Source organism: Lissotriton helveticus, chromosome 3_2 (genome assembly GCF_964261635.1).
Source record: "Lissotriton helveticus chromosome 3_2, aLisHel1.1, whole genome shotgun sequence".
Taxonomy (NCBI): Eukaryota; Metazoa; Chordata; class Amphibia; order Caudata; family Salamandridae; genus Lissotriton; species Lissotriton helveticus.
Genome location: NC_136062.1, coordinates 388,782,170 through 388,809,768, shown reverse-complemented (window position 1 = coordinate 388,809,768; position 27,599 = coordinate 388,782,170). Strand labels below are relative to the sequence as shown.

General features: G+C 46.7%; 1 protein-coding gene across 22 annotated transcripts in view; it reads right to left on the bottom strand.

The window, feature by feature from the left end:
- PPFIA1 (PPFI scaffold protein A1) overlaps positions 1–27,599 on the bottom strand; it is an 807,831-nt gene that overhangs the window by 399,550 nt on the left and 380,682 nt on the right. For 8 of the 22 annotated variants that reach the window (XM_078684274.1, XM_078684276.1, XM_078684283.1 and 5 more), the window contains exons 14-16: positions 3,790–3,940; positions 2,450–2,673; positions 2,287–2,319 (exon numbers count right to left, since the gene is read on the bottom strand). In XM_078684274.1, coding sequence (XP_078540400.1) covers positions 2,287–2,319; positions 2,450–2,673; positions 3,790–3,940 — 408 coding nt within the window. The remainder of the gene's footprint in view (positions 1–2,286; positions 2,320–2,449; positions 2,674–3,789; positions 3,941–27,599) is intronic. The other 14 variants (XM_078684280.1, XM_078684282.1, XM_078684287.1 and 11 more) reach the window with 3 other exon arrangements.

The window sequence follows — 27,599 nt, the reverse complement described above, 5'->3', positions numbered from 1 at the left end:
CCTGACCTGTAGCCCGGAGTAGCTGAAATTTTATGTCGAATATCTTCGATTTTGCTGGATTCCTCTTCCAAAACTCTGGAACTCTTCGGCAACAATCCAGACTCAATGGCGGGAAAAAGAATCTGAAGATGGCTATCAAAGGTGGGAGCTTCGTGAGGAAGCACGTCGACGTCACAAAGGACACCAAATGGTGGTATGTCGACGCCCACCTGGGCCACGAAAAAAAAATAAAAAAAAGACTACAATTCCGTACCCAAACACTAGATGGTGGAATAATGCACAGCATAGTGAATCCAGAAAGATGCACGCTGCAAACCCTGGACCAGCGTGGATTCAGCAGATGCAGCGTCTGAATTGGCCCCAGGAACATGGAAAGTCTGGTGTTGTGGAATGGCAATGTGAGTGGGAATGGGAAGGTCCTGGGTAAAGGATACTTTCATTTAGTAAGAAGTATGTTTTTTTGTGAGATTATTTATCATGGGACCTTACCTGTAGAGAAAGGGGCATGGTCTAGTGTGTCATGTATTAACTTTGCAACATACTATCTGCCCTTTTACTCCCCAGGGGTCTTTTGATGCATCAGGGAACATATGTTGCAGAGTTGTGGTCATAGCAAGACACTACATAAGGAGCTAGACTGAACTCGACAGACATTTACCTGTAAAACTTGTGACCAGATTTAAACTCTAAAATCTATGGGCAAGATGTCTGACCTAATCATCGTTACAGTGGGGGAACTTTCATTGGTGGTGTACACAGATGTTTGCAACTATTAAATACCCATGTAGCCATGTCCACCAAGCAGAGCTAGGGTTGAGGCTGGATGGTATCACCTGGTGGTAATGGACAGCTACTGCTAGAAAAGGTTATCAAGACCGTTCTGAAACCCTGGAGGATATTCTAAAGGTAAGGAATCTTTATCTGTCAGAACAAAATCCTTAATTGAAGAATAAATTCAGATTTTCAGCACAAACGTGCACCAAGAAAGTGTATGAGATTAGTACTACCCCGTAGCCACACAAAGATTGCAAGACAACTCCTCTTCTGTGAAAGACTAGTATGCATTAGCCCTGAAATGAATATACAAAGTACAAACATTCACATACTACAGCCACCAAAACTGCAAGCAAAACACCTACTGCAAGGGGAATAAAAACTGGCACAACAAATCACTGCACTTATGAAATTCCACCTTGTGCTTCTCTTCATAAATAATAATCCATAGGCAAACTTTGTGAAAGTTCAACTGTGCACATTAACGCATGCACAAATCCGCTTTTTCACTTGACATACCATATTTTGCTTATAAGTGCATGCCACAGCAATACTTTGCAAAAAAGAAATATCATGCCCTAGCCCTCTTTTCAAACAGAAAAAGAAATGCATGACTCAGCCCTTCTCAAAAAAAAAATAAGCCTGGCAATCCATTCTTCAAACAAGAAGCAATATAATACAGTCACGCTTGCATATTAAATACATTTACTCATGTGGAATTATAGGATCCCATATGTAATCAATAGGCTACACAAGGGTGCAGAATTTAGTTACAAGTCTGATACAGGTTTATGGGTCACTGTGCCTAGTATGCTTGGGTGGGCTACAGGCACTGCTAACATGCCGATAGGCTTTGGTTTAGACCGATGTGAGTTTAGACAATAGAATTCCATTGCATGACTGTTAATCAGCTGCCAATGGACTGTCAGTGAAGGACCGTTCCAAACAAGTGCCTAAAGCATATGCCTATTCTAAAAATAGTTGCTATGTGTTCTTAGTTGAAAGGTGTACTCTGTCCAACAAACTAAATGGGAGTATTCACTATTGTTAGTTGGTAGTTTGTATCTGGTACTGGTGAATAGTTAGAGTTCTTTATGCTTAAAAAGAAAACACACCAGGATGGCAAATGGAAGCCACATTGGTAGCAGTCTTTGTCAGGGTTGCAGACCCACATTGGCAGCAAAATTCACATTCCTTTCGTCTTCACCAAAGTTTCACAACAGTGAGGTCAAACCGGTTAATCTAGCTGCCTTGGACTATGTAATCATGCACAAAATACATTTTCACAGCAAGCAAAGCAAATTGGATCTGAATTCCAACTGCAGCAAAGTTAAAAGTAAAAATAGGTTTCTTTGCCAGTCACATGCCCTCACTCTTCAACATAAGTAACAGTGCAATTATAGGCGATTCTGCATATTTTCAAATGTTAGTAGAAGCCACTACAAATTAGCCAATGGGTTCTTCTTACTCCCTCCCTCCCAGTCATGCCAAGCTGCAAGCATCTCTGCTAACCTGCTGTCCATTTGTACTGTAGGGCAACAATATCTGTGAACCAGAATGTAAGTGTAAAGACAGGGCCATTCAACGGATTTAGAATTTCAAACAAGAATAAACCTTAAGGCAAAATAATGGAAATGTTTCTGTGGTGGACAATACATTAGAGACATTAGAATACCTTATTTCATTGTTGATTGCATCAAGTTGCTCTTGGAGCATCATGGCCAACGTCTGAGCATCAGCCTGGCCACTGGGTGACAATATATCCACAGAACTGAATATTGTTTCACGGTCATCTTCGACATCAGACAGATCTACATCACTCTCAAACGCTTGCGCCACATTTGCCAAGACACTTGCTTGCTGAGCACGTTCCCAATCCTGCTCATTGAGGGTTTGTACCTACATAATTCCAAAGCAACAAGGAAAGTAATTAGAATGTATGTTAGATGCTAGTAGGTGATCAAGCCTCCATTAACTATTTTGGAAATTAAGATCTTTAGCGCTTCCCAAAAAAGTAAAAAAACGTTAGTGTTACTAACAAGGCATCTGACCAAATTACAACTAGTTCAAAATGTCTATAGCAAGGCAAGAAGAAGAATATCTAGGTACCATCACAGCAACACTGGTAATGGCATGAGAAGGAAGGAGGCTGTGGCTTCAGAGACTGGGAAATCCGAGCTAGATGGTTAAGAGACTAACCAAAACTATATTGACTCTCTAGTTTCAAACACACTATGGCTTTTTCACAAAAAGTCAGCCTGCAAGAAATCGGTTTCCATTTAAAGATTTTGGCATTCAAGTATAAAGAACAAGTCAAATTGGAGGACTTTAGGTGGTCGCCCATATTTAAGTACTACTCATCTCCTAAATAAAACTCTAATTCTAAGGGTGAATCAGCCACAAATATGGTTTCACAAAATAATAACAATATAAAAACACCATCAAAACTTACATGCTTCAGAAGTCCATCCGAAAAGCAAGACAGGTGGCAAAAAAAAACAACCAGTGGTTTAAGAGCTTTTACAATATCAAGGTACTGACATTCAAACAAAAATACCTGCTTTTACCACAAAAGTACATGCACAATAGAGAACTACAGACAACACCCTAAAACCCAGGCCAATTACTGCTTTACACCATACATCAACTTTAATAAGCCTGGCAGATAAAATACAAACAGATCTTACAAACTAACTTCAGTGACCATGAAAAAGTGTGTTGTTAAGGCTAATGTTTGTGGAAGTGAAAAGGAAGGTGCGGATTTACATTATTTATCCTCAAATCTGTAAATGGCCATAGATGTTGAACCCTGCATGTACCCAGTAAGTGTGTTGAGTCACAGATTTGTATTGCACAGTTGCAAAATTCACACCTTTTTCACATAAGCAGTCCAGTATTGGTATGTACGTAGGAAACACCAATTTCAAGGATTCTGTGCAAAGCATTATTTGACATATTTCTGCAATAAAACGTATTCAATCTTTCACATCATAAGTTCTAAAAAAGGTAGTCTACCTTTGAAGGTTCATCTCGTAAGGCTGCTAGACGTCCTTTCTGAGGACGCCGCAGCACCGAAGAAGAGCTGTAGGAATCTACATGATTGTCAGACATGGATGCTGGTGCCAAGGCATATCTAAAATCTGGTACACTTCCCAAATGAGGTCTGCTTAAATAAAAAAGAAAAATAATGAGTTTACTTGTCATAAATCAGTATACAAGCGTGTAAAATATTCAAAAGCTAATTTTCAAAATAGTCAAATAAGAAACAGTTTAAAAAGAAAAAAAAACCCCGTGGAAATACAACCAAAACAATGTAAAGGTAAAACTGAAGTAGGAATTCCTAAAAAAAATATTTTTTTTACAATGGACAAAGAGTAAGACATTAATGACAAAGGTGTGGGGCACTATAATCAGACAAAAAGGTTACTTGAAATTCTTTTTTTTTTTTTACTCCCAATATGGAGCGCTTTGTTGAAGTCCTAAAGCTAAATAGGTCAATATATCCCATCCCTGGATTCCTGAGCACTTAAGGAACAAGTTACTTACCTTCGGTAACACCTTATCGGTTAGAGACTACCTGGGCGTAGACTCCTTACAAAGTATTATATTTGTTTTTAAAAAAAAAAAAAGGAATACTGTCCGTTAATGTTGGACCTGGCACTTTTTGCCTTCAGTTGTTGAACCTGTGTTTGTTGGTATTAAGACTCTGTTCTCTCTCCATGCTTACCATTGGTAAAGTGCTGTTGCTCTCTACCTAAAACATGGTAAAGTTGGCATCTATTTCATTGATTTACTTTTCTTGCAAGTGCCTAGTATATGGTACTACACATACCTAGGGCCTTTAAGTAAAATCCTACTTGGTAGGAAGCACCATTCATTCTGGAACCCACTAAAGTATCACTGTAAAACGTGTCTCAGACTTGTTGCTGCAGTCTGTGGTGCAGTTTTAAACTGCTATTTCGTTCTGGCAACAAACCTTTTTTACGAGGTGTACACCCTCCTTTTCAATATTTGTAAGGCACTACTAAGGTATTCTTTAAAGGCTCATAGGGAAGGGTGAAGTATATTTAAAACGTAGGGCATGTGTGTAAGTTTGACATGTCCTGGCAGTGAAAACCCCCTAAAGTTGCGTTTCAGTTTAGTAAGGCCAATCTCTACCATTGACATTCACCGGGTCACCCAATTTTATTTATTAAGTGCTAACTTTACATTGGAAGCAGATAGAGATATACTGCTTATACTGAAATTAATTGCAATTTAAAATCATTTGTAAGATGGTGGAGTATTATATGGTGATGCTGGTTAGGCTTCTCCATCCAATACTTACAAACCCCAAAGATGGTTCTTGGATTCATAATAACAAATCCTTAGCTTAGTCCTGGTAGAGTAGCAAAGAGCAGCCAGGCTTTACTACAGAAACAGGTGTTAAGTATTTAAGAGTACCAACATGAACAATAAGTAAATGACAAGACTCAAAGAAATACAACACAAATTTATAAAAGTAAAGCAGGATTTCAACTAAATTTAGACACCAAAACAGATGAACTCTCATACATATAACCGGAGATATGGATTTTAGAAGCAATAGAAAATCAGAGCAAAATAATACTATGAAACTTTAAAATTGCGGTCAATTGTAAAAACCACTAGTAACAATTGGTCACTTGCAGTTTGAGTTGCATGGTACCGACAGAGGGTAAAGGTGACGCGGGTCCCAGGACCAAGCCACGACAGTCAGTTCAATTTTACCTAGTCCGTGGAGCCAGGGTGCCGATTTGTCCTGGCTGTCCCTGCTGCTGAACGAGAGCTTTGGGAGAGCTTCTTTTTACTGCTTACACTGGGCTGCGGGGAACAAGATGTAAAATCACAACAACAAGGTCGCTCTAGGTACAGCATCGTGTGCAGGGGTCAGTTGCCGGACTGGTGCCCAACAAGCCTTGTCAGCTGTAAGCACAGCAAATGGGTACTTCAATGTCCAGTGGTCCCGGGGAACACAGTAGCTGCCTGCAACTTTGTAGAAGGCAGGGCTACCATTCCAACAACGTACTAGACCATCTAGATTTGGGCGATACGTCGGTGGGCCAGATAACCACCGATTCTTGAGATACAGAGCACTGTTTTACCTGCAGTTTGCAGGAGATTAGTGCCAGTATTTCAGGGGAGTCTGTGGGTGCTCTCTCACAGGGGTCCCCTCTGTCTTTGAGAACAGAAATTTAGCCTGGAACGAGTCTTGATCAGAAAGTTTCAGGAGCGTTGCCACAGGTGCAGAGTATCCCTCTTTTGGTTTGGGCAAGTCCTGTTGTCCTCTTCAATGCAAGTTGATTCAGAATGAGGGTCTGGTGTTGGGGATAGCCCTTAAATACTAGATTTAGGAGCATTAGGAGTGTGGGTGCAAGTGGCCAATGGACTATATTCCCCAGCCGCTAACCCACCTCTAAGGTGTCCCCATTGGGGCGTATAGGTCACCTTTTCTACAGAGAACCCACTATTTCTACCACTTTTAAAAATGGCAGATGTCTCCCTTAGCTGTACAGCCCATGTAGCCCACCTTAGAGGTGTGGCTAGCCTTCTTGGGTGTATACCTCCAGCCTACATAATTTCCCTCTTTTTTGGGAGTAAATTTGCCTGGGGAGGGGGGACGGCTGTTTCCTCTTTTGGGAGGCAACCCTGATGCATATCAGAGGCTGTGTAGCCTTTGAAGCTCACTGCCTTGATATCACTAGCCAAACATGCTGTCAGTAGTTTACTTGGTCACTCAGGGAGGCACAAATCATGCTGCAAGCCCTGGAGACCACTTTACTACCCATGCCCCAGGGTACCACTGGTACGATATACTTGGGACTTGTAAGGGGAGGAAATTACTTGTAATTTGGGGTTGCCAATTTACACATACCAGCTTTAGGGAGAGCGCACAAGCAACAGGGCCTGGCAGCAGGCTCCAATGAAACTATCAGAGTCATTACCTTCAGTATCGAAGCAAAAAGTGGGGGTGACCATCCAAAACAAGAAATTCCAATGCAATAGGTCTCGCATTTATGAAAGTGTGAGCAATTGGCATTTTAAATGACAATGTCTTTTATGTATGTGCGTTTTTTTAAAACAGATAAATAAATGTATAATGCCTATAGCTTAAACTCTTGCAAATACAAGACCTATTGCATTGCAAATGCGTGCCATAAAAATAAAAAAAAGCACGCAGGCAACTCTATTTGAGAAAATAGTGCTCAGAGGCTGTAATTAAAGCCTACTGAGCAACAACACATGTAACAGGGGGTGTTGCCATGGGAGGTTACAAAATGAGAAAGAGGTACTAAGGAGGGACTACTAAGCCTTTTAACCATTGAACAACCACAGATTACAGTGGACAATAACAAGCCAATGGAAAATGTGGGTGGAGAGTGGGTGGAGCTTCAAGTCCATACCTCAATCAAGCATGCCTCCTAAAGCAGCGCATGTGCTACCCAGACTTCAACCGAAAAAGGGTACTTTCCTACACTCTTTAATGCTGAAGTCGGAGTTTACATTCCAATTCTAAAAATACTCTGCCGACTGTCAACTCAAGGCCTGCATGTTGCGCAACAGCAACAACAGCCAATGCGAGGCTACAGCAAGGACTATCCGTGACACTGGACTAGCAAAGCCACCACCCCATGAGCGCACCTGGCTTAGAAGGAAAACTCTGAAGTGGTACTTACCTGGTTCCTGTATCCAAACTGAGCTCCATCACGATCAGCCTGACCCTGTGACTTTTTATAGGCTAGTTTAATTTTAAACTTTAAAACTGCAAGTCTTCGATTCTACTGATTGGATTATGTCACATCATTTCATTTTTTTTAATTTACTCTATGTTTCCAAATTGGTTCAGAATATTTCTTGCATGGTGCTTGTATTTGTGTGTGTTTTCACTGTATTACTGTTGTCTGTGGCATCAATATTTTTGCATACTGCCTCCAAGTGAAGCCTGAGTGCTTTGTGCCAAGATACAAGAGGGTTGGTTAATCACAGGTACATTTTGTGACTTTTTGCAGTTCCTCAGACAAAGACTGTGGTTGTTGCTTTCACAGCCCTCAACCAAAACCACAATTTATTTATTTGACTTTCTGCAGGCATTAACACTGCTTCTTTGAGCAGCCATAACGACAGGCACAGCACATCCTGGAATCCCAGTTACGCAATCTTACTTACTTTTGAACACCCTTACCAAATTACTTTGAAAGAGTAATTTAGCGTTGAGACAGTTGACTAATGGAAGACTGGCAGGGCAGAGGATGCTAGTTATAGGAGAGATGCTACTTAGGAGAAGTAATGAAGTCATTATAAAGTATAAATTATCTTACTCATGCATGGTAGCACTCTACTAATCTCAAACTTTGGGTAATGCCGACAGTAACATAACAGCATACTTCGCGGAGATGAAAAGCATTATTGTGCATTGAATGGCCAGCAAATTTCTTAATGCCAACTGCATATCACCATGTAAGAGTGCGCTAAACGAGTAGTACCTGTAGAACACAAGCATAGTGGCACCAGCAGTCCGCCCACTCATCGCTGTTTATTTAGCTAGAATTCCTGAACATAGGATTTATTAATTGCATTTAATAGTAAAAATGACTAAAGAAACACTGGCAATGTAATCAGGTCAGGTGATGTTTAGCGGTCACTAGCGAACACTTATGTCAGTAACATAGAAAAAAGGGCACTGAACGAATGGATTTAAAAATAGATCATAAAAGAGCATACATTAACAACACTTTTAAAATGAAATATGTGGTAGGTAACATCAAACACACTAAAAAACAAACACTAAAAAAGAATAAGGGAAATAATGCGGCCATTCAACAATTGGAATGGAATGGAATGGAATGGAATGGAATGGAATGGAATTGGATTTATAAAGCGCATGGCTAAACCTTCCCACTTCAGTATACAAAACTCAATGCTGAGAAAATCTAAAAAAGAATGGAATTTCACAAGGAAAGAGCACTTTTCAAAAAGGCATCCACAGAATAGCATACATCATAGTTAGGGAACATTCAGAGATAATAAAATGAAGGCTTAGTTTGTTGACAACCCTGACTTGAGGATTGGGGTACACATTTACTTTTGAACAGATGATGTAACTCACCGAAAAATTAGATATGCTCTAAAGTTTGAGGAGAGGGTTGGTTCAAATTTGTTTTATTGTGATACAAAAGTTTACAAAAGCAGACATGTGCAAGCCTCATAGCACTGATAATTGTATTCCATTTGACAAGAATGCAACACAACATCAACCCCAACTATCCCCTCTACCCACCTCATCAACCCCTCACCTCCCAGGGCGCTCACATCAAGTCACACACATTAAAAATGAAATCAGTAGAAGAAGGTTGGATTACATGGATGGATACGCTCCTTGCAATGTGGGCTCGAGCTCAGTCAATCAGGGAAACCACAAACGGACAAGTCAATTCCACAAATTTCTGAGACAGAAGCATTATGTATGTTTGCCATAATTTCTGGTAGGAGTCTCCTTGCATGGTTAATGCCAGCAAGTTTCTCCATCCTCAACGTGTCGGCAATCTCTCAGACCCCTAATGCTCCAGAATTGCCTGATGTCCCGCCACAAGTGGCAAGCGAATATGCCAGCACTTACGACCCTTGAAGGGGAAATTTGAGTGCATTTGGTAGTCCCAGAAGAGTGTAGGCCGGATCACGGGGGAGTGAAGTGTTAATGTATATTAATGTCAGTCAAGAGTCCATCCTAGAATTGAGCCACTTCGGGGCATTCCCACTGAATCTGTAGAAAGGTCCCAGTGGAGCCACACTTTCTCCAGCAATCCAGGCTACGGACCGGGTTGCCTCTATGCAAGTGAGAGGGAGTCAAATACCATTAGGAAACTATTTTAGTGGCAGTTTCCATGCTTGCGGGCAATATGTCGTGTCCTGTAGTATATGTCCTGCCATTTCTGGGTAGTCAGCTGTCGACCCAGCGGACCTGCACTGGACATTTCAATCCTGGCACATAGAGGAGGAGCAGATCATACAACTCTGGATAAGGTATTTGTTATGTTTAGTAAGGAGCCATTTTTCAAAAGTGTCACATGTCTCAATGGTGCTTCCTTGACAGAAGGCTGTATATTCCACTGTCTAACCCGCTCGTATGTGGAGGTGACCGCTTTCACTCTCAAGTTATCCATGGGGACGTGTGTGCTATTGGAGGGGTTTCTGTTCGGACACATTAGATGAAACGTGCTTCTATTACTCGACTTTGAGATGGAGCCATAATGTTTTTTCAAATTGATGAGAAGAAACTGACATTATGACAAGTTGAAAGTAAACATCAAAGGAGTACTTTATTGACAACAGACTGGTATCGACATTAATCTTGATACACAGCATTGATTTTTTTGGGAAAGTAGGTGTCCTTCTATATGTTACTGGGTGTATATCATATACCTCAGTGGTGGATAAGTGGTAACAGAATCCCCAGGGTGTAGAGAACACTGGTTTGTTATCTGGCAGGTCCTGGTTAAGGTGGCGCTTATTTTCTTTGTATGCCACCGAAACGCATTGACCAAGGTCATTTAAATCCACCTATATGCAGTTGTCCTGACATTGTACAGATGTATGTGGTTGTGAATGTAGGTAGTATAAAACACTTGAATGTATGAGTATTGACTGGTATGCTTGTGGTGGTTCTCTACCTGGGGTTGAATATGCAGTTATACGAAGATTTTTTTTTGTATTGTATAGATATTTAAGTATATTGTAAATATGTACCTGTGAAATGTTCGAATGTTTAAAAAAATGATAAAACAAGAATCTTGATGAAAAGCAGGAAAAAAAAACAAAGTAAAACTAATAGCAAGGTATACATGTTAATGAATCTTATTAAGGTTTGTTTTATGAACAGCCCATGTTAGAATTCATGTTTGAATCTAAGTGAAGAAAATATAGGTCACGAGGGAGCTTGTTTATAGTGGGTTTTTTTTACCCTCTTATCCCGGACCTCAAAAAGAATACCTTTTAGAACAGGTGCCTTAACTTTTTGCATACCAATGTCTAATCTGTAAAATAATGAAGCCTCTCTGTCAGATATCACAAAGTCCTCCCGGAGTCTGTCAAAGGATATGGGTCCCTCTTCATCCAAAAAAACCCCAATAGAGCCACACCTGGAATAAGACGCGGTCGAGTCTGGGTGTTAGGTCTGGATTCCCCACCACAGGAGTAAAGGGGGAAGGGACTGATGATACTCCTACGCGTCGCATGCACACCTCAGATCTTCTGGACTGATCTGTTGATCGGGAATATATATAAGAACATATGAATGTTGTGCCCGTGGTAGGAACAGAATTTTACATATTGGGGATCGGGACACTGCCAGATTCATGAATAACCAGTGCATCTTTGACTCCGCTCTAGATCATTCGACCAAGTAGCATAACTGTGTCGCATAATAATGGAGCAAACTTGGGATACCCATGTCCCCTTTCACCGAGGGCTAGATGAGCCATAGTCTTGGATAGGACCGAAACATTAAGGGACTCTCCAAAACTCCCTCATCTCACCTAGAAAGAACGGCAATGCCTCTCTTGGGTTATCCAGTGCCACTGTGTCAGCTTATAAACTGATGATGTGCTCCTCCCTACCAGAGTATACCCCGGTAACCTTGGTGTGATCTATCACCCTCTGAGTGAAGGACTCCATGTAGAGCGCGAACAACAGGGGTGAACAACAGGATTGACTCATTGTATGGGTGATGAAGCAGAGCTCCTATACATCTACGAAAATTCTCACTAAAGCCAAAATGAGCTAGGACCTCTGCCAAATACAGCCAGTGAGCACGATCAAATGACTTCTCAGCATCAATAGAGAGTAGCATAATCTCTCTGTTGGAACAGCTAGCTTTATCAATAAGTTGAAGACTGCTCCTGGTATTATCAGTGCAGTGCCTCTGGAGGATAAAGCCCATCTGTTCCCGCGCCACTAGGTTAGACATTAGGGTAGTGAGGCGAAACGCCAAAATGCTAGTAAACAACTTGACTTCAATGTGCGATAGGTCAGTAGGACCCACACTGTTGTCTGTCGTCTATCCTTGCCAGGTTTAGGGATGACCACAATCAACACCTTTATCATTGATGGTGGGATTGCGTCGGCCCGTGATCGAATTGAATAGCCTTGTTAGGAGGTGAGCCAGTGAGACACAAATGGTCTTTTAATAAAATCACCAGAAATCCTCAGGACCCAGGGTTTTCAGAAGTTTTTGTCTCGAGATAGCAACAATGACTTCTATTCGGATCGGCTGGTCAAGTTCAGATGCCTGTTCTACAGTCAGACAGATAGTGTTTGAACTGCTGATGTAGCAAGCAGAGTTCGCTGCAGGAAAAACATGTTTGTGTACAGACCTTTGTAAAAATCTCAAAAAAGTAGCTGTAATGGGTCCATCGCCCTCAACCACACTCCCATCTAACCAAGGACTCTACGCTCGTTGCCTGATGCTGTGCTCCGAGTTTATTGGTCAACAACCTCTCACAGTTATACCCTCCAATATAAACGGTGTGTTTTAAGCAGACCAATAAATATTCTGCTCTATAGTGATCCAGCTCTGACAATTGTTTCCTCTCTTTTTCCAATTATCATATTCCTGGAGTCCCGGTACTGTAAAGAATGCGCTTGAGCTCCCGCACCTGTTGTTGCAATCGCCTTCTTTTACTCCTCATTTTTTAATCTGCAGCTGATATCGCTATGAATTTGCCTCTGATGACTGCTTTTAAAGCATCCTACACCAGAGAGATAGGAACGTCTGAGCCATCATTGGCACTAAGGTACTGAACAATTGCGTTCTGGATCTACTGGACCACTGCCGGACTCTGCACGAGGGTTTCTCTAAGATACCATGGTCAGCAGTGGCCCATGGTAGGTTCAGATCTAGGGAGACAGGAGAGTGGTCCGACCAAGTTTCTATGTCCACCGACATGACCAGTGCTTGGAGGTCCCTGGAACAAGGAAAGTAATCGAGGCGAGCGTATGATCTATGTGCGGGTGAATAAAAAGTATAATATCAGGGTATGATGCACTTCCTCCACAGATCCTTTAACCTCATCTCTTGTAACCAGAGGGTGCAGTCAATAGAGATTGCTCCCGTATCCCCCTCTCGGTGGCAGATGCCATCCAGGTCGTTGCAAAAAATCTAATTAAGATTGCGCCCCATCAGGACCAGCTGATCCTGGCCGGTCAGGATTTCACCCACCTCTCTCTGCAAGAACCCCTCCTGGTACTTGTTGGGAACCTATTACCAATGAGAGAGTGCCCATATGCATCAGACAGATGAGCAAGTATCCCCTGATCTCTGCAAGCTTGGGACCCAACTTTCCCCGAAAGGAACATGACACCATAATTGCGGAAAAGTGTTGAGGGAAACTCTTGGTCTTAAGCCGATGTCAGTCGTCCGCAACTAGGTGCGTTTCCTGAAGTAGGTAAATGTCAGAGTTCATCTGTTCCAGATATGAGACTATGGCCTGCCTATTGACTGGATTATTGGACCCCCTCACTTTAAGGGTGAGAAATCCTCAGTGTATCATGGGGCATATGTGTGGTATAATTATCTTTCTCATGTGCTCCCAGATCCTCAAGCAAACCAATTTACACCATGTAGTGGATGTCCCAACCCTACCTATATTCAGACCATATGTGTGGAATGTGTTGTATTTGGGAGCACCCTTTTACAGAATCTCATTCCCACCCCTCACCCCCACAAGAAAATACCCAAAATCAGTATCTCTGGAATGCGGATGACACCTACTGTATCAGCGTCCATCCAGTAGAAACAAAATAGATGAGGTCTTTAGCCAACACGCCTCAAAGAGATAGGCACCCCTCACCTCCCCTGCCACGGTGGAGCCTTAAGACAAGATTGAAAAGCCCTAACAATATTTACCAATCACCCAAGTCTATGAGTCTTGAGTTAACTTCTCCAGGACAGCCAGTTTCTCTTGAGCCATTGTTGCGGAGTCAGGTCTGTAGATTCCAGATCAGGACGGAGTCCGCTACCAACGTGAGTGCCCGTTAGACTTCTGCTCCATGGGTCTCGATTCTGTAGCAGCCTCTCCCGAACTTTCTATTTGTAGGAGCTCGCAGGCCGCATTAAGAGAGCATGAAGCTTTCCCTCCCAAGTGAAGATAATGCAACAAGGGTGTTCCCACGAGTATGAAATTTTGTTCTTACACACAAAGCTAACAACTGGGCGAAATTCCTGCCTCCTGATTTATGACCCTATAAAGGAAAGTCAGGTTTACATGTCAAGATATCTATGTGGTGGGCGATTCCTAGTCGCACCAGGCTCACTCTATGCACTCTGTCTAGACTTATTTCTGTGGGTGGCGTATCCCCCAAGATATGAGAGAAAAGGGCTGTCGCATAGGATTTTACATCCTCTCAATCTGCCGACGTCGAGGACCCCCGGATTCTGATGCTATTGCGCCAGGAGCAGTTTTCTAAAACCTCTGTATGTGCTTGTAGGTCCAGTTGTTGGTTAGTGAGCCTTATGAATTCTTGTTGTGCTGGTCAATTTCTTTATCTCTGGTCACTTCATGTTCCTCCAAAGTGTCAACTCGGTCCCCTATTTCAGTCACGTCTATCCGGACGGCTTCGAGTTCATGAAAGAACTCTTTCTTGACCATCTGTAGATCCTCCCATTAGAAGGCTGCAGGAAGCTGGCTCTGTAAATGATACTGCAACTAGGTGGTAATACCATGCACAGAGTCCAGGGGTTCCCCAAAATTGGACCGGGCTCAATGTAAAACCAAAAGTGCTCTATTAGTGGTAGTGTGGGTGAGCAGCCTTCAGCCTAACACAGAGGAGTGTAAGATATTTATTGCACAACAGTGATCAATAATGGACACACAACTCAGGAAGGAGATCCAGACCAAATTTAGAAAATTTTACTGGACCACTGCCGGACTCTGCACGAGACCGACATATTCGTAATACGCTAGGTAAGTTGCAGAGAAAACTCTGAACCTACAGCGGATGGATTTTGTGGAAGAGGCTTCCCTGCTTCACGATTCTCAGTTTGGCTTCCGTCCACAGCACTCGACGGAGTCAGCACTACTTACGGCAGGGAGTGGATGAGGGCCAGACTATGGCCCTGATCCTCCTGGACCTAAGCGCAGCATTCGACACTGTCAAGTCAAGTAAAAATTTATATAGCGCACTACATACCCATAGGGTCTCAAGGCGCTTGAGGAAGGGGGGTAGGATTACTTATCGAATATCCATGTTTTAAGTTGTTTTCTGAAGGCTGGGTGGTTTTGAGTGAGGCGGAGGTGGATGGGAAGGGAATTCCAGGTCTTGGCCGCTAAGTAGGAGAAGGATCTTCCTCCCATGGTGGCTTTGTGGATGCGCGGAACAGCGGCGAGGGCTTGATTGGACGAACGCAGCTGGCGGGTGGGGGTGTAAAAGGAAAGGCGCGTGTTGAGACAATCAGGTCCAAGTTCGTATAGGGCCTTGTGTGCGTGGGTGAGGAGACGGAACGTTATTCTCTTGTTGACGGGGAGCCAGTGAAGGTCTTTCAGGTGAGCGGAGATGTGGTCTGTGCGGGGGATGTCTAGTATGAGTCTGGCTGAAGCATTTTGTATGCGTTGGAGCTTTTTCTGTAGTTTCGCGGTGGAGCCGGCGTAAAGGGTGTTTCCGTAGTCCAGACGGCTTGTAACCAGTGCGTGGGTGACCGTTTTTCTTGTTTCGGTGGGGATCCAGTAAAATGTTTTTTTGAGCATGCGTAGGATGTTGAAGCATGAAGATGAGACGGCGTTGACTTGTCTGGTCATCGAGAGTGAGGAGTCCAGGATGATGCCCAGGTTCCGTGCGTGGTCCGTCGGTATGGGGGCTTTTCCTAGGGCGGTTGGCCACCAAGAGTCGTCCCAGGCGGAAGGGGATGAGCCTAAGATGAGGACTTCCGTTTTGTCCGAGTTCAGTTTCAGACGGCTGTGCTTCATCCACTCGGCTACTTCTTTCATCCCTTCGTGTAGGTTGGTTTTGGCGGTGGTTGGGTCTTTAGTGAGTGAGAGGATCAGCTGAGTGTCATCAGCGTAGGAGATGATGTTGAGGTTGTGTTGACGTGCAATGGTTGCGAGGGGGCTCATGTAGACGTTGAAGAGGGTGGGGCTGAGAGATGATCCTTGCGGGACGCCGCAGATGACTTCGGTGGCCTCTGACTTAAAAGGGGGGAGGCGGACTCTCTGAGTTCTTCCAGCGAGGAATGAAATGATCCAGTCCAATGCTTTTCCTTGAATTCCGATGTTTCTGAGGCGTTGTATCAGGGTGCTATGGCAGACTGTGTCGAAGGCTGCGGAGAGGTCAAGGAGGATAAGGGCGACTGTGTCTCCGTTGTCGAGTAGTGTTCGAATGTCGTCTGTTGCTGCGATGAGGGCGGTCTCGGTGCTGTGTTTGGCTCGGAAGCCAGACTGAGAGGAGTCAAGTAATTTGTTTGTTTCGAGGAAGGTGGCGAGCTGATTGTTAATGGCTTTCTGAATGACTTTGGCAGGGAATGGGAGAAGCGAGATGGGGCGGTAGTTTTTGAGTTCGTTGGGGTCAGCTGTGGGTTTCTTCAGAAGGGCGCTGAGTTCGGCGTGTTTCCAGCTTTCTGGGAATATGGTGGAGTTAAGGGAGTAGTTGATGACATCTCGGAGATGGGGTGCGATAATGGAGTCTGCTTTGTTGAATATGTGATGGGGACATGGGTCTGTAGGGGATCCTGAGTGGATGGAGTAAATCAGGCGAATGGTCTCTTCTGTGGTGATTGGGTTCCATTCGAAAAGGATATTCGGAGGAGGTAACGGTTCGGAGGTGAGTGGGGTGGACTGGTTTACAGGTTGGTTGTCAAAGCTGTTATGGATGTCGGCGATTTTGTTATGAAAGAATGAGGCAAGGGAGTCGCAGAGGACTTGAGAGGGGGTGATGTCGTTAGAGCTGGCGGTGGGGTTGGTGAATTCTTTGATGATGTTGAAAAGTTCCTTGCTGTTGTGGGCGTTGTTGTCTAGTCGGTCTTTGAGTGCTGATTTCTTGGCTGTCCGGATTAGTTGGTGGTGTTTGCGGGTGGCGTTTTTGAAGGCGGCTTGGGTGATAGTGTTTGGGTCTGTTTTCCAAGTTTTCTCACGGGAACGACAGAGCTTCTTGGATTTCTTAAGGTCATCGTTGAACCAGGGGGCGTTCTTGCTTCCTTGCTTGATTTGATGTTTTTTCAAGGGTGCTAATTTGTCGGCGGTTTGTGTTAACCATTTTGTAAGGTTGATGGCGGCTTGGTTAGGGTTCGTTGAATAGGCGGGGGGTTTTTGAAGAAGCGATGTTGAAATCTGGTCGATCGTTATTTTGTTCCAATTTCTTCGCAGAGTTTGTTGAGGGTGGTTGTGGATCGAGGTTTTATTGTAAATAAAGTGGATGCAGCTGTGGTCCGTCCAGAGGAGGGGTGTGGTATGAGTGAAGGAGATATGCTTGCTGGAAGTGAAGATCGGGTCGAGTGTGTGTCCTGCATAGTGTGTGGGGGTGTTAACAAGTTGTTTGAGTCCGAGATTGTCCAGAAGGGTGGTAGTGTTACTGTCATTGCTCTTTTCCAGATGGAAATTGAGGTCTCCCAGTAGAATGTATTCTTCCGAAGGGAGGGCGTGTGGGGTGATAAAGTCAGTGATGTCTTCGCTGAATTTTGTTCGGGGTCCTGGTGGCCTGTAGAGGAGGGTGCCCCTAAGTGTTGTCTTGGGGTCGGTGTGGATCTGGAAGTGTAGGTGTTCGGCGATAGCGAGGTTGTCATCTGAGCTGGTTGAGACGCGGATGGTGTTCTTGTGGACGATGGCGATGCCTCCTCCTGTTTGGATGGGGCGGTCCTTACGGATGATCTTGTAGCCGTCCAGGATGGCTATGGTGATGTCTGGAGCTGAGGAGGCATTCATCCAGGTTTCTGTTAGGAAGGCGATGTCCGGAGAAATGGTGTTGAGTAGATTCCAAAGGTCGATGGCGTGTTTGTGAACCGAGCGGGTGTTGAGAAGGATGCATTTGAGGTGGTTGGTGTTGTCTCTCTGTTTGGTGTTTGTGGATTTGGTTTGGGACTTGACGCAGGTGAATTTGCAGGAGTGGCAGGTGAAGGGTCCATGGGTGTGTCCTGGTGCTGCTTGGGCGCAGTTAGTGAGTTGGCCGGGGTTGAGTGCAAAGAGGGTGGAGGAGGCGTATGAAATGCGGGGAGGATGGGTGGAGCGGGGACCAGGGGGTCTGGCGCTTGGCGCGGTCCAGGCGCAGACGGGCGTAGACGGGCTTACCTTTGGCGCACCTTCGGCGCGCGTCCGCTGCGCGTGGACGCTGCGCGCATTTGCATCTATCATAAAGGATAGTCGGGGGGAGGGGCGAGGGAGGGTCAGCTGGGAGGCGGGTGCGGGGTGGAGAGGGCGGGCTCCCAGGTGCAACAACAACAAGATGGCTCTAGAAGCGAAACCGTAACCGGTTGGGGCTAACAACAGTGAAAACTACGTGGGCAGAGGCACAATCACGATGTATCAGCAATTAATGCACAATGTTAAAGTTGAGCAAATAAATCGAGCGTTACGCCAGGCGGGTAATTTGAGCAGTAATGAGGCAATGCAGGCGATGCTATTAAACAATGCAAAGACGAGCAGCACGCTCCAAAATGCAGGCAGCAGGCAACAGTACGATACCAGATGCAGGCAGCAGTGAGAAGAGCAGTCTTTAGGCAGTGGCGCAATGTAATCAGCAGCACGATCTCAGCAAGGGCCAGGGGTCGTAGGGAGCGACCGTTTCTGACGGAGTCACTGTAGCTCATTCCATCTTGCTACAGTGTCTGAATGATGGAGGGGTATCAGGAGCAGCGCTTAGATGGATCCAGTCTTTCCTGACAAGCAGATGCTTTCAAGTCCGTCAGGGAGAATGTTACTCTCGGGAGATCAGCTTGAGCCAGGGCGTGCCGCAGGGCTCGTCCCTGAGCCCAACTCTGTTTAATCTATATTTCTCCCCGCTGGCGGCGATTGTTTAAAGTCATGGCCTGCGCCTTGTGTCATATGCCGACGACACGCAGTTGGTCATCTCCCTCTCACGCATGCCAAGTCTTGCGGCGGACAGCTTCAGAGTTTGCATGCAAGAGCTGGCAACCTGGTTGTCCCGCCAACTGTTTGAAATTGAACGGTAGCAAGACCGAGGTACTCGTGGTGGGGGAGGGCCAACGGTCTGGTCGTCGGCATGGTGGCCACCCTGTCTGGGAGAAACACCTGTCCCTTGCCAGGAAGCAAGGAATCTTGGGGTATGGCTTGATGCCGACCTTGCCTTTGGCCCCCAGATTGGCCGGGTGGTGGGGGTATGCTTCGGAGTTTTAAAAACTCTGAGGAAGGTCTTGGACCTTCTGCCTATTACAGCTCGTCGGACGCTGGTGCATGCCCTCGTCACCTCGCGCCTAGACTACGGCAATTTGCTGTATCTGGGGGCCATGGGAGGGGCCATCAACCGCCTCCAGGTGTTGCAAAATGCAGCTGCACATTTAGTTCTGAGGCTCCCCAGGAGATCACCCTCAAAGGCAGCACTCCAGGTCCTGGACTGGCTTCCTGTCAGGAAGCAGGGTGGAGTAAAGGCTCTTTCCACGTGTCACCGCATCCTGAGCGGTAAAGCCCCGGTCCCGCTACAGAGTCTGGTTACTCGCTATGAGCCTACACGGGACCTGCGTTCCTCTTGTACAGGGCTACTGAAAATTCCAAAAATAAAGAAGGCTCGAATGGGGGGCAGGTCTTTTAGATATCTGGCTGCGAAGCAGTGGAATGCCCTGCCACTAGAGCTACGCTTGGAGCCTTCAGAGTCTACTTTCAGAAGGAAACTTAAGACTCACCTATACGGGAGGTAGGCGGCTGTGATAGCTGCTTGGACTGTTTACCCCACTTACCATAGCGCGGGGACACGCCGGTGAGCGTAACCAGGCGCTCTACAAATTTCCCTAATAATAATAATAATAATAATAAGTATTTAATTAAAAATACTTAGCACTTTGAAAAGTCGTCAGAATATTTTCAGAGCAGTTTAATGTTAGCCTATGGATAATCAGGTAAATACGCAACTTACAGTTCCAGTCTTCAGGAACAAAAGTCAGCAGTGGGCAGGGAGTAATTAAGTAAGTACCAACACTGTACCAAAAGCGGCACAGGGGCGGCTGGGTGAAGAGGTCAAACTGAGTGCAGCTCATTAAATTTCAATGGAGATTGGGAATCTTTGGAGTAATGCTGCTTGCAGGTAAGTGGGACGGTTGCATGGGTTGGGGTGTTAAGACCAGCACAGAGGGGGGTACAAAGCAGCACCAAACATACACCACCAGCGGAACTGTGCAAGCAGTGTGTCGGGTGACCAATGTATTTCTTTGGCATTTCTTCTTTTTGGAAACAGGCTGCAGGCGTCAAACCGGATGTTTCCAGGCAGAACACCAGCGACAGCACACGCGAGTTGAGGTGTTTGGGGCAACAGGGGCACTGCTGGTTGAGCTCACAAAAGCCAGTGGGCTGCGGGTGCAGGAGTGACTTTAGACGTCGGAAATCTTCTTACTGCAGCACTGTAGTGGGGGTAAGGAGAGGTCAGCCTAAGCTGGATTTGGAGTCCTGGTCGCTGGGGTGACTACACTGGGCAGTTGGCCACTCCGACTCGGGCAGTGGTCATTGGTTGCAGAGTGGACACGAGTCACAGATCCCCCTGGATCCAGAGCCTTTGTTGTTGTTGTGTTCTGCTGTCCACAGTCTGGCTGCAAGACAGGTTTCAGGTTTGTCATAGCTGGAGACTGTCCGGTAGGGCTGGGGCCAAGGCAGTCGTAGACTTTAGTTTTCTCTGCAGGGTTCTCTTCTTTCTTCGCAGGTCATCGAACATCTAGTTTTCAGGTCAGGGGGAACCACCTGAATGCTACATTTAGGGGTGCTTTAGGGGAGTGGCAGGTAGGACCAATCAGCACCTTTCCTGGGGTGACTACACCCTATAATATGCCACCCTTCTGTGGGAGGGAGGCATAGACCTAACCCTGAATGGAGGGTCTCCCCATCTTCAAGATGGTGGGAACTGAAAGATGTGCTACATCTCGCATTCCCCACCTGAGGGGTGGAGATGGCAGAGGTGAACACATCTCCTATTCTTCTTAAGTTTTCCCACCGCGTTGGGGGGCGCTAGGTGGCGTATGACCAATATGGCCGCACGCCTGTGAGGCTCTGGTAGCCTGGCTCAATCATATTGAATTTATCCTGCTATCTCGTCGAGCAAACTAATGGGAAGCAGTGGCCCCGACTGACTGACTGACTGACCTCCCTGCTGCCTCCAGTCCAGTTTTTAGCATGGCCTCCCGCTGTTTGTGAACCTTAGCGCTGATGGCAGTGGATGGTGGAGTGTGCTGTTGGTCTGCGGAGATACTGCGCGGCTGGCCTATTAACTCGAGCGCCGAGGCTGTACACCTGGTGATGGGCCCCAATAACCCGCCGCCGAGTAAACGGAGCCTGTGGGGAGCCGCGGCCATGGCCGAGGCGGGCTCTGTGTCTGCTGCCTTGACGCTTCTTACGGACCCAGCGGGACACCTGCGGTGAGTGTCCAGACCCCCGATCTCTGCTGTGGCTGCATGCATGGACCCCGCGACCCTCCCGCCTATGTCTGACTCAGCTCTGTGTGTGGCGCTGCAGGCAGGGCGTGTGAAGTTTGGTGACCTGACCGTCTGTATGCAAAAGATTGATTGGCGGCGTAATGTACACAGTCAACCCCATTTCTGATTAACGCTCCCTTTGCTGGCCTCAAATACGACCAGCTGGGCCTCATTTTACTCGCCTGCATTACTTGCGATAGATGCACGCTATGGACGGCCAAAGGAGGCTATAGTCACTACTTGCGCCACGCTGTGCAAAAGCCCTGTACTTCTTCTGGCTGAGATTGCAGCGCGCTTACTGCCACCATTGTTGCCCCCGCACAACACCTGGGATGGGGCCTGTGACCCACCGGAGTACTAAGCGGCAAAGCTACTGACCAGAGTGTTGCGGCTTGGCGAGAGACTGTAGGCCTCACTACCCTTGGAGGTGGGGGTGAAGCCTGTGTGTTCCACGACCCAGGCTAGCAATATCCCCGCAGACAGTAGCCTCCCCTCTACGCCCGGAGAGACAATTGCTGAGAGGGCCGGATATTTGATTAGGCCCACATCACTGGTTTTTCCGTCGCCCTGACGCCCATACCAGTTTGGATCATATGCGCGACGCTGCCTGTGAGGTGCATAACGAGCCGCGGATTAAGTGTGCTTTTCTGGATGTGCTACAGGTCTTGTTTGCAGCTCACTAGGTCTAACAAGCCTATCTGCATTCTAGCCTGTCTACCAAGAACCTTGGACTGATAAGTCTATGTCCCGCTAATCATTACAAAATGGGCCGCCAGTGGTGAAATACTGCTGCGTGAGTTGGGGCCTCCTGCGCGGGTGACCAACAGAGACCACGGATACTCACCACATGGCGCTGTACGGCAACCTCGAGGACATGTGAGCTGCAAATACCACGTGCCCCTTGCCCCCATAACTACCTCACTAGCCATTGATGCTGTGCAGCCGGGGGATGCGAGCGGAGACAGAAGTCTTTGGGACGTAGTGTATTATCGAGTGGCGGCGGCACCCCCCACCCCCTCTCTTTGGACCCCCAGGCAACGACATCCCTCATTGGGTCCTCTACTCCGGATGCTGCCTGTGCGGTTTGCATCATTATCATGGGCAAACAGGATGGCAGGCAATCCAAAATAGTGTTCGTGGCTAAGCGGGAGACTACAAGCTCCACTTCGGAAGACTCAACCTTGGCCGAGGGCGAAATGGCAGAAGCACAGCCCCCGGCGCAAGGAGATGCAGTTAAGTCACTACTACTGGCCCTGCAGCACAGCATGTCTGACCTGTCTGGGAAAATGGACACAATGAACACCCGCTTGGATTTTATTGTCCAAAAGGTCGACAAACATGATGGTCAATTGAAAGAGGCAGAGCACTGCATATCGGACACTGAAGACACCACCTCATTTTCAACAGCAAGCCTCCAAGATGGATAAATTACTGTAGGAGAACACGACAAAGAGCGAGGACTTAGAGGCCCGCAGCCGCAGCAATACATCAGAATCTTGGGCATCCCGGAGAGTACCAGCACGGGCTGGATGGAGGAGTATGTTGAGAGACTGTTGTGCGTGCCAGTGATGGGAATACCTTCCCTTCCCACTTCATCGAAGAACGAGCGCATCTTTCACTGGGACCTCGGCCCCCTCCTGGTGGACCCCCTAGACCAATTGTGGCCCGCCTTCTTAACTTAAGAAACCGGGATGCCGTCTTCAAAATGGCGTGTGAGCAGAAAAACCTGAGATTTGAAGGAGTGGTATTTACTATTTTCACAGACTTTACAGTGGAAGTACAAGAGGCGAGACGAAAGTTCCTAGCAGTAAAATGAAAGCTACGGAGAGCTCAGATTGATTACGCCCGTCTCTATCCTGCTCGACTGCGAGTCGCCTATAGAGGGAAAAACTGTTTTTGCCAACCCACACCAGGTAGAAGAATTCATGAAAGCGCTCCTGTGCCGTTCTCCAAGGAGCGCATTGTAGGATGACATATCGAGGTCATCTTCTCCTCCGACAGTTGGCTGAACTCCATCAGAGACCGAATTGAGACTCTAAGCAGCGTTGTGTACCTAGACCAGTAACTTTCACTTTTGCCCCTCCTACATATACTTAGGAGGAATCGCACCTCAAGCGCTGCCGCTGAGGTAACGCTGGTCCTAGCATGTTACACCGACGAATGTTCCATGGACAACACCCAGATAAGTGACTTTACTATATCCTTGCATCATATATCTTCCCTGGGACATGGGTGTTGGGTGCTTCGGTTACCTAATGGCGAGTGTAGCAATCTGCATTGAGCCAGGCGACCCTCTCCTACCTACCTGCCTGTTCTATCCCTCTTGGGACGTGAACTCCTCATCATGTCAGGCGGTGGGAGGAGAGGTGTTAGTGCTGCCCTGGCGACACCCCCCATGGGAGTTCCCTTTTACCATTTGATGGTTGTTTTTGGTTTATTTGTGCATAATGCATATGCTGACAAAACTTGCACCGGATTGCACAGTCCTGTTTTGGGTCTCGATGGGCGTCAGTAAGGGCATTCTCCTCATACTTTTCCTATTCACAAGGCAAGCTCTTACTGATCAGGAAGGGCACACCCTTTGTACTGGGTGGTTCAGTTGGGGACCCTTCCGGTAGACATTGCTTGCTTTGGGGGAACCTGGGCTTGCAATGAGTCACCCTGGTATGTTATGTGCCGAACATCGATGATCCCCACTACTACACATCACTATGGGGCAGATCCTTAAAGTGGGCTCAGCCCACGTTATTTGGGGAACGGCCCTATGCCTCTCCTTAGATGGATTTCATCCTCAACCCCATCATTACACACGCACACAAGAAGCCCTCGCCCAGCTCATTCAGGTTCATGGTCTGGTGGATGTCTGGAGGCAGGCGCACCCAGGAAAGCGTAAAGGCACATACTATACCACTGCCCCCGCTGCCAGGTTCCTTATAGACTACTGGCTTGTTTCTTGAGGCGTGACGCTCTGGCTTATTTCTGTCAATCATACGGCTAGAACATTTTCAGTTCATTGCCCAGTGCTTTTGAAACTCTCCCTCCACAGCTATGATGCCCCCCGTTTCAGCTAGTGACTAATTCCGGAGGCACTATTGGATGCGATGTTTAAGGCTGAACTAGGGAAAGAAATCACGGACTTCTTTGCATGAAACAAGGGTTCAGTAGAAAGCGTTGGTACACTTTGGGAAGCTTTCAAGGTCACGATCTGTGATTTTTGCATGGCGAAGAGCTTTGGGGTACTTCACGTCATCCGGCGCAGTTTGCGCCGATTGGAGGGAGAGATCAGACACTTAAGAGACTAATATGTGGCGAGAACCTATGGGTGCACAGAGAGCGGCGCTCTGCGACAAGCTCACTGAATACATGGACACAGCCGAGCGAGAAACTCGCTTCCGGGTCAAACAATGTATCGCACGCTGCTATGGGGAAGGTGAAAGGCCAGGCAGAGTACTGGCCCTGGAAGTGCAAAAGCCTACATTTTCAAACTTTATCCTAGACATACTAGATGCTGCGGCTACCTGCCACAGAGATAGCCGCAACATCCTTTCTACATTCACCACGTATTATGAGACATTGTAGTCCTCCCAACGTACCGCCCCACCGGACTTCACTCCTTTTTTATATGACACTACTCTGGGGTGGCTGGGTGACTATCAACGGGAATTTCTGGCAGCGCCTTTTGAGACAGATGAGTTCCGGGAATCGATTATGCCCATGCAATCTGGCAAGGCCCCAGGATCTGACTGTCTACTTGTAGACTTCTATAAGACCTACATAGATCAGTTAATACCTATTTTGAGAGAGGTGCATGAGGAGGCACTGGAAAAGCAGGCTCTCCCTGAGTCTATGAGGGAGGCATAGATTATATCCAAGTTAAAACCGGGCAAGCCTACTGACCACTGTGAATCATATAGGCCGTTATCTCTTATAAATACAGATACGAAGATCCTTGCCAAACGACCCGCTTAAGTCTACTCATGGAAAAGTTGGTGCTGCCAGGCCAGGCGGGGTTCATACCTGGGAGAGCGACATCACATAATCTATGCAAGCTGTTCTCGGTCATGCACAGAGTCGATCCCCAGTTGGCTCTCGTGGCAGTCTTTTTTAGACGCCATGAAAGCTTTTTACTTGGTAGAATGGGATTATATGTTCATCACCTTACAATGCATGGGCCTCCCAAGGTCTTCCTCGTGTGGATATGCCTATTATATACTTCCTCTACAGCCCGGGTGCGTATTAATGGACATATCTCCTCCTCCATTATGCTCATGAGAGGCACTCGCCAAGGATGCCCCTCTCCGCTTTAATACTGGAACCCCTTGCTGCGAGGCTCCGCCAGCATCACCCGGAAAAGGCCCTTAGGTGCTTTTTACGTCCCATATTGGTGTCATTATATGTGGACGATGTCACGCTCTATGTAAAGCACCCTGCACAGAATCTTAATCCCTCACTGCGGGAATTTGTGAGATTTGGTGGATTATCGGGTATCACTATTAATTGGTCCAAGTCCCAAATTTTCCCTTTGACTCCCGCAGCGACTCCCTTCCCTACGGACTACCCTATTGTGTGGTGTACTACGGAGGTAAAATATTTGGGGGTACAAATCCTGAACGGTCGCAACTAACTTCAGCGCAGCATTCACGGCTGTGCGCTGGGGCACGTAAAAAACTGCATTACCAGATGGATAGCCCTTCCGCTTACCATGGCGGGACGTATATCACTGATTAAAATCATCATCCTTCATAAATTTATTTATCTCTTTTTAAACGTCCCGATCTAACCTGGTAGTCCCTTTTTTAACATGCTCAGATCGGAACTTTTCCGTCTCGTCTGGGGAGGTAAGCAGCCGCGGCTGCAGTGGGAAGTACTTACCCGTCCGTATATGCTGGGAGGATTTGATGTGGCCAATTTTGAATTTTACTATTTATGTGCTCAGGGACATTTTGCCCACTATTTGTTCCACCCTCCATGGTACACACCTCAGGTGACCACGGAACACTCGTTGGCACACCCCTTCCCGCTGGACGGGATTCTTTTGTCAATACCTGAGAACAGAGCAGAGCCACCATAATCAGTTGACTGCACCATAAAGGCATGGCAACGCATTCTAAACATACTTCCGATTCTCTATTCCCCAATGTTTCCACTCACGTATCACCGAAAGCACAATTACTTACCTTCGGTAACAATATATCTGTAAGGAACAGTAGTACGTGTTAGATTCCTTACCTTAGAATATCCCCAGGCTGGATCTGGAATGTTTTGCGTAGCAGTACCCCTGCGCATCGGTAGGCGTCGTCTGCGGATCCGTGTCCGTCGTCGGGATGACGTCTGAGTACTTAGACGCCTCCCTCGCGCGCTGACTTCAGTTCTTGTACATAGCTTTCCATGCCAGGAACGCAGAGCCATGTCAGAGACCGACACTGGTGCAATAAAACTAGGGCCCTCAAAGGGAAATACCTTTACCCTAGATATCGGTTTGCAGAACGCGGAGGATGGGTGGGGCGGTAAGGAATCTAACAGTAACTACAGTTTCTTACAGATAGATCGTTACCGAAGGTAAGTAACTGGTGCATCTGAAAGAAAAAGGTTAGTGTTAGATTCCTTACCTTGGAATAGATACCCCAGCAATACCAACCCCGGTGGTGGGCCTGCGAACCAAGATCACACCAGAAAGTCTTGGAGAACGGAACGGCCAAAAAAGCCATCTCTCCGGACTTGGCTGTCCAGGCAGTAGTGTCTAGCAAACGTGTGCAGCGAGGCCCACGTAGCTGCCCGACAGATGTCCTGCAAGGGGACTCCCCGACCCAGGGCAGTAGTAGCTGCCGTGGCCTGAGTGGAATGGGCCCTCAGCCCAACAGGGGGCTCCTTTCTAGCCAAGGAGTAACAGACCTTGTGGCACAACACGACCCACCGAGAGATGGTTCATTTGTGAACTGCCCGTCCCTTCTACGCGCCCATGTAAACAACAAAGAGCTGGACGTCCAGCCGGAACTGGCGTGTGCAATCAAGGTAGAAGGAGAGCTCACGTTTGGGTTCCAGACGAGGGAGCCTCTCTTCTTCCTTCGAAGGATGCGGAAAGAAGGTGGGCAAGGTGATGGACTGCCATATGTGAAAGGCCGTGACCACCTTGGGCAGGAAAGAAGGACGAGTTTTTAAAACAATTTTGTCCGGATGGACAGAAAGGAAAGTAGGAGGC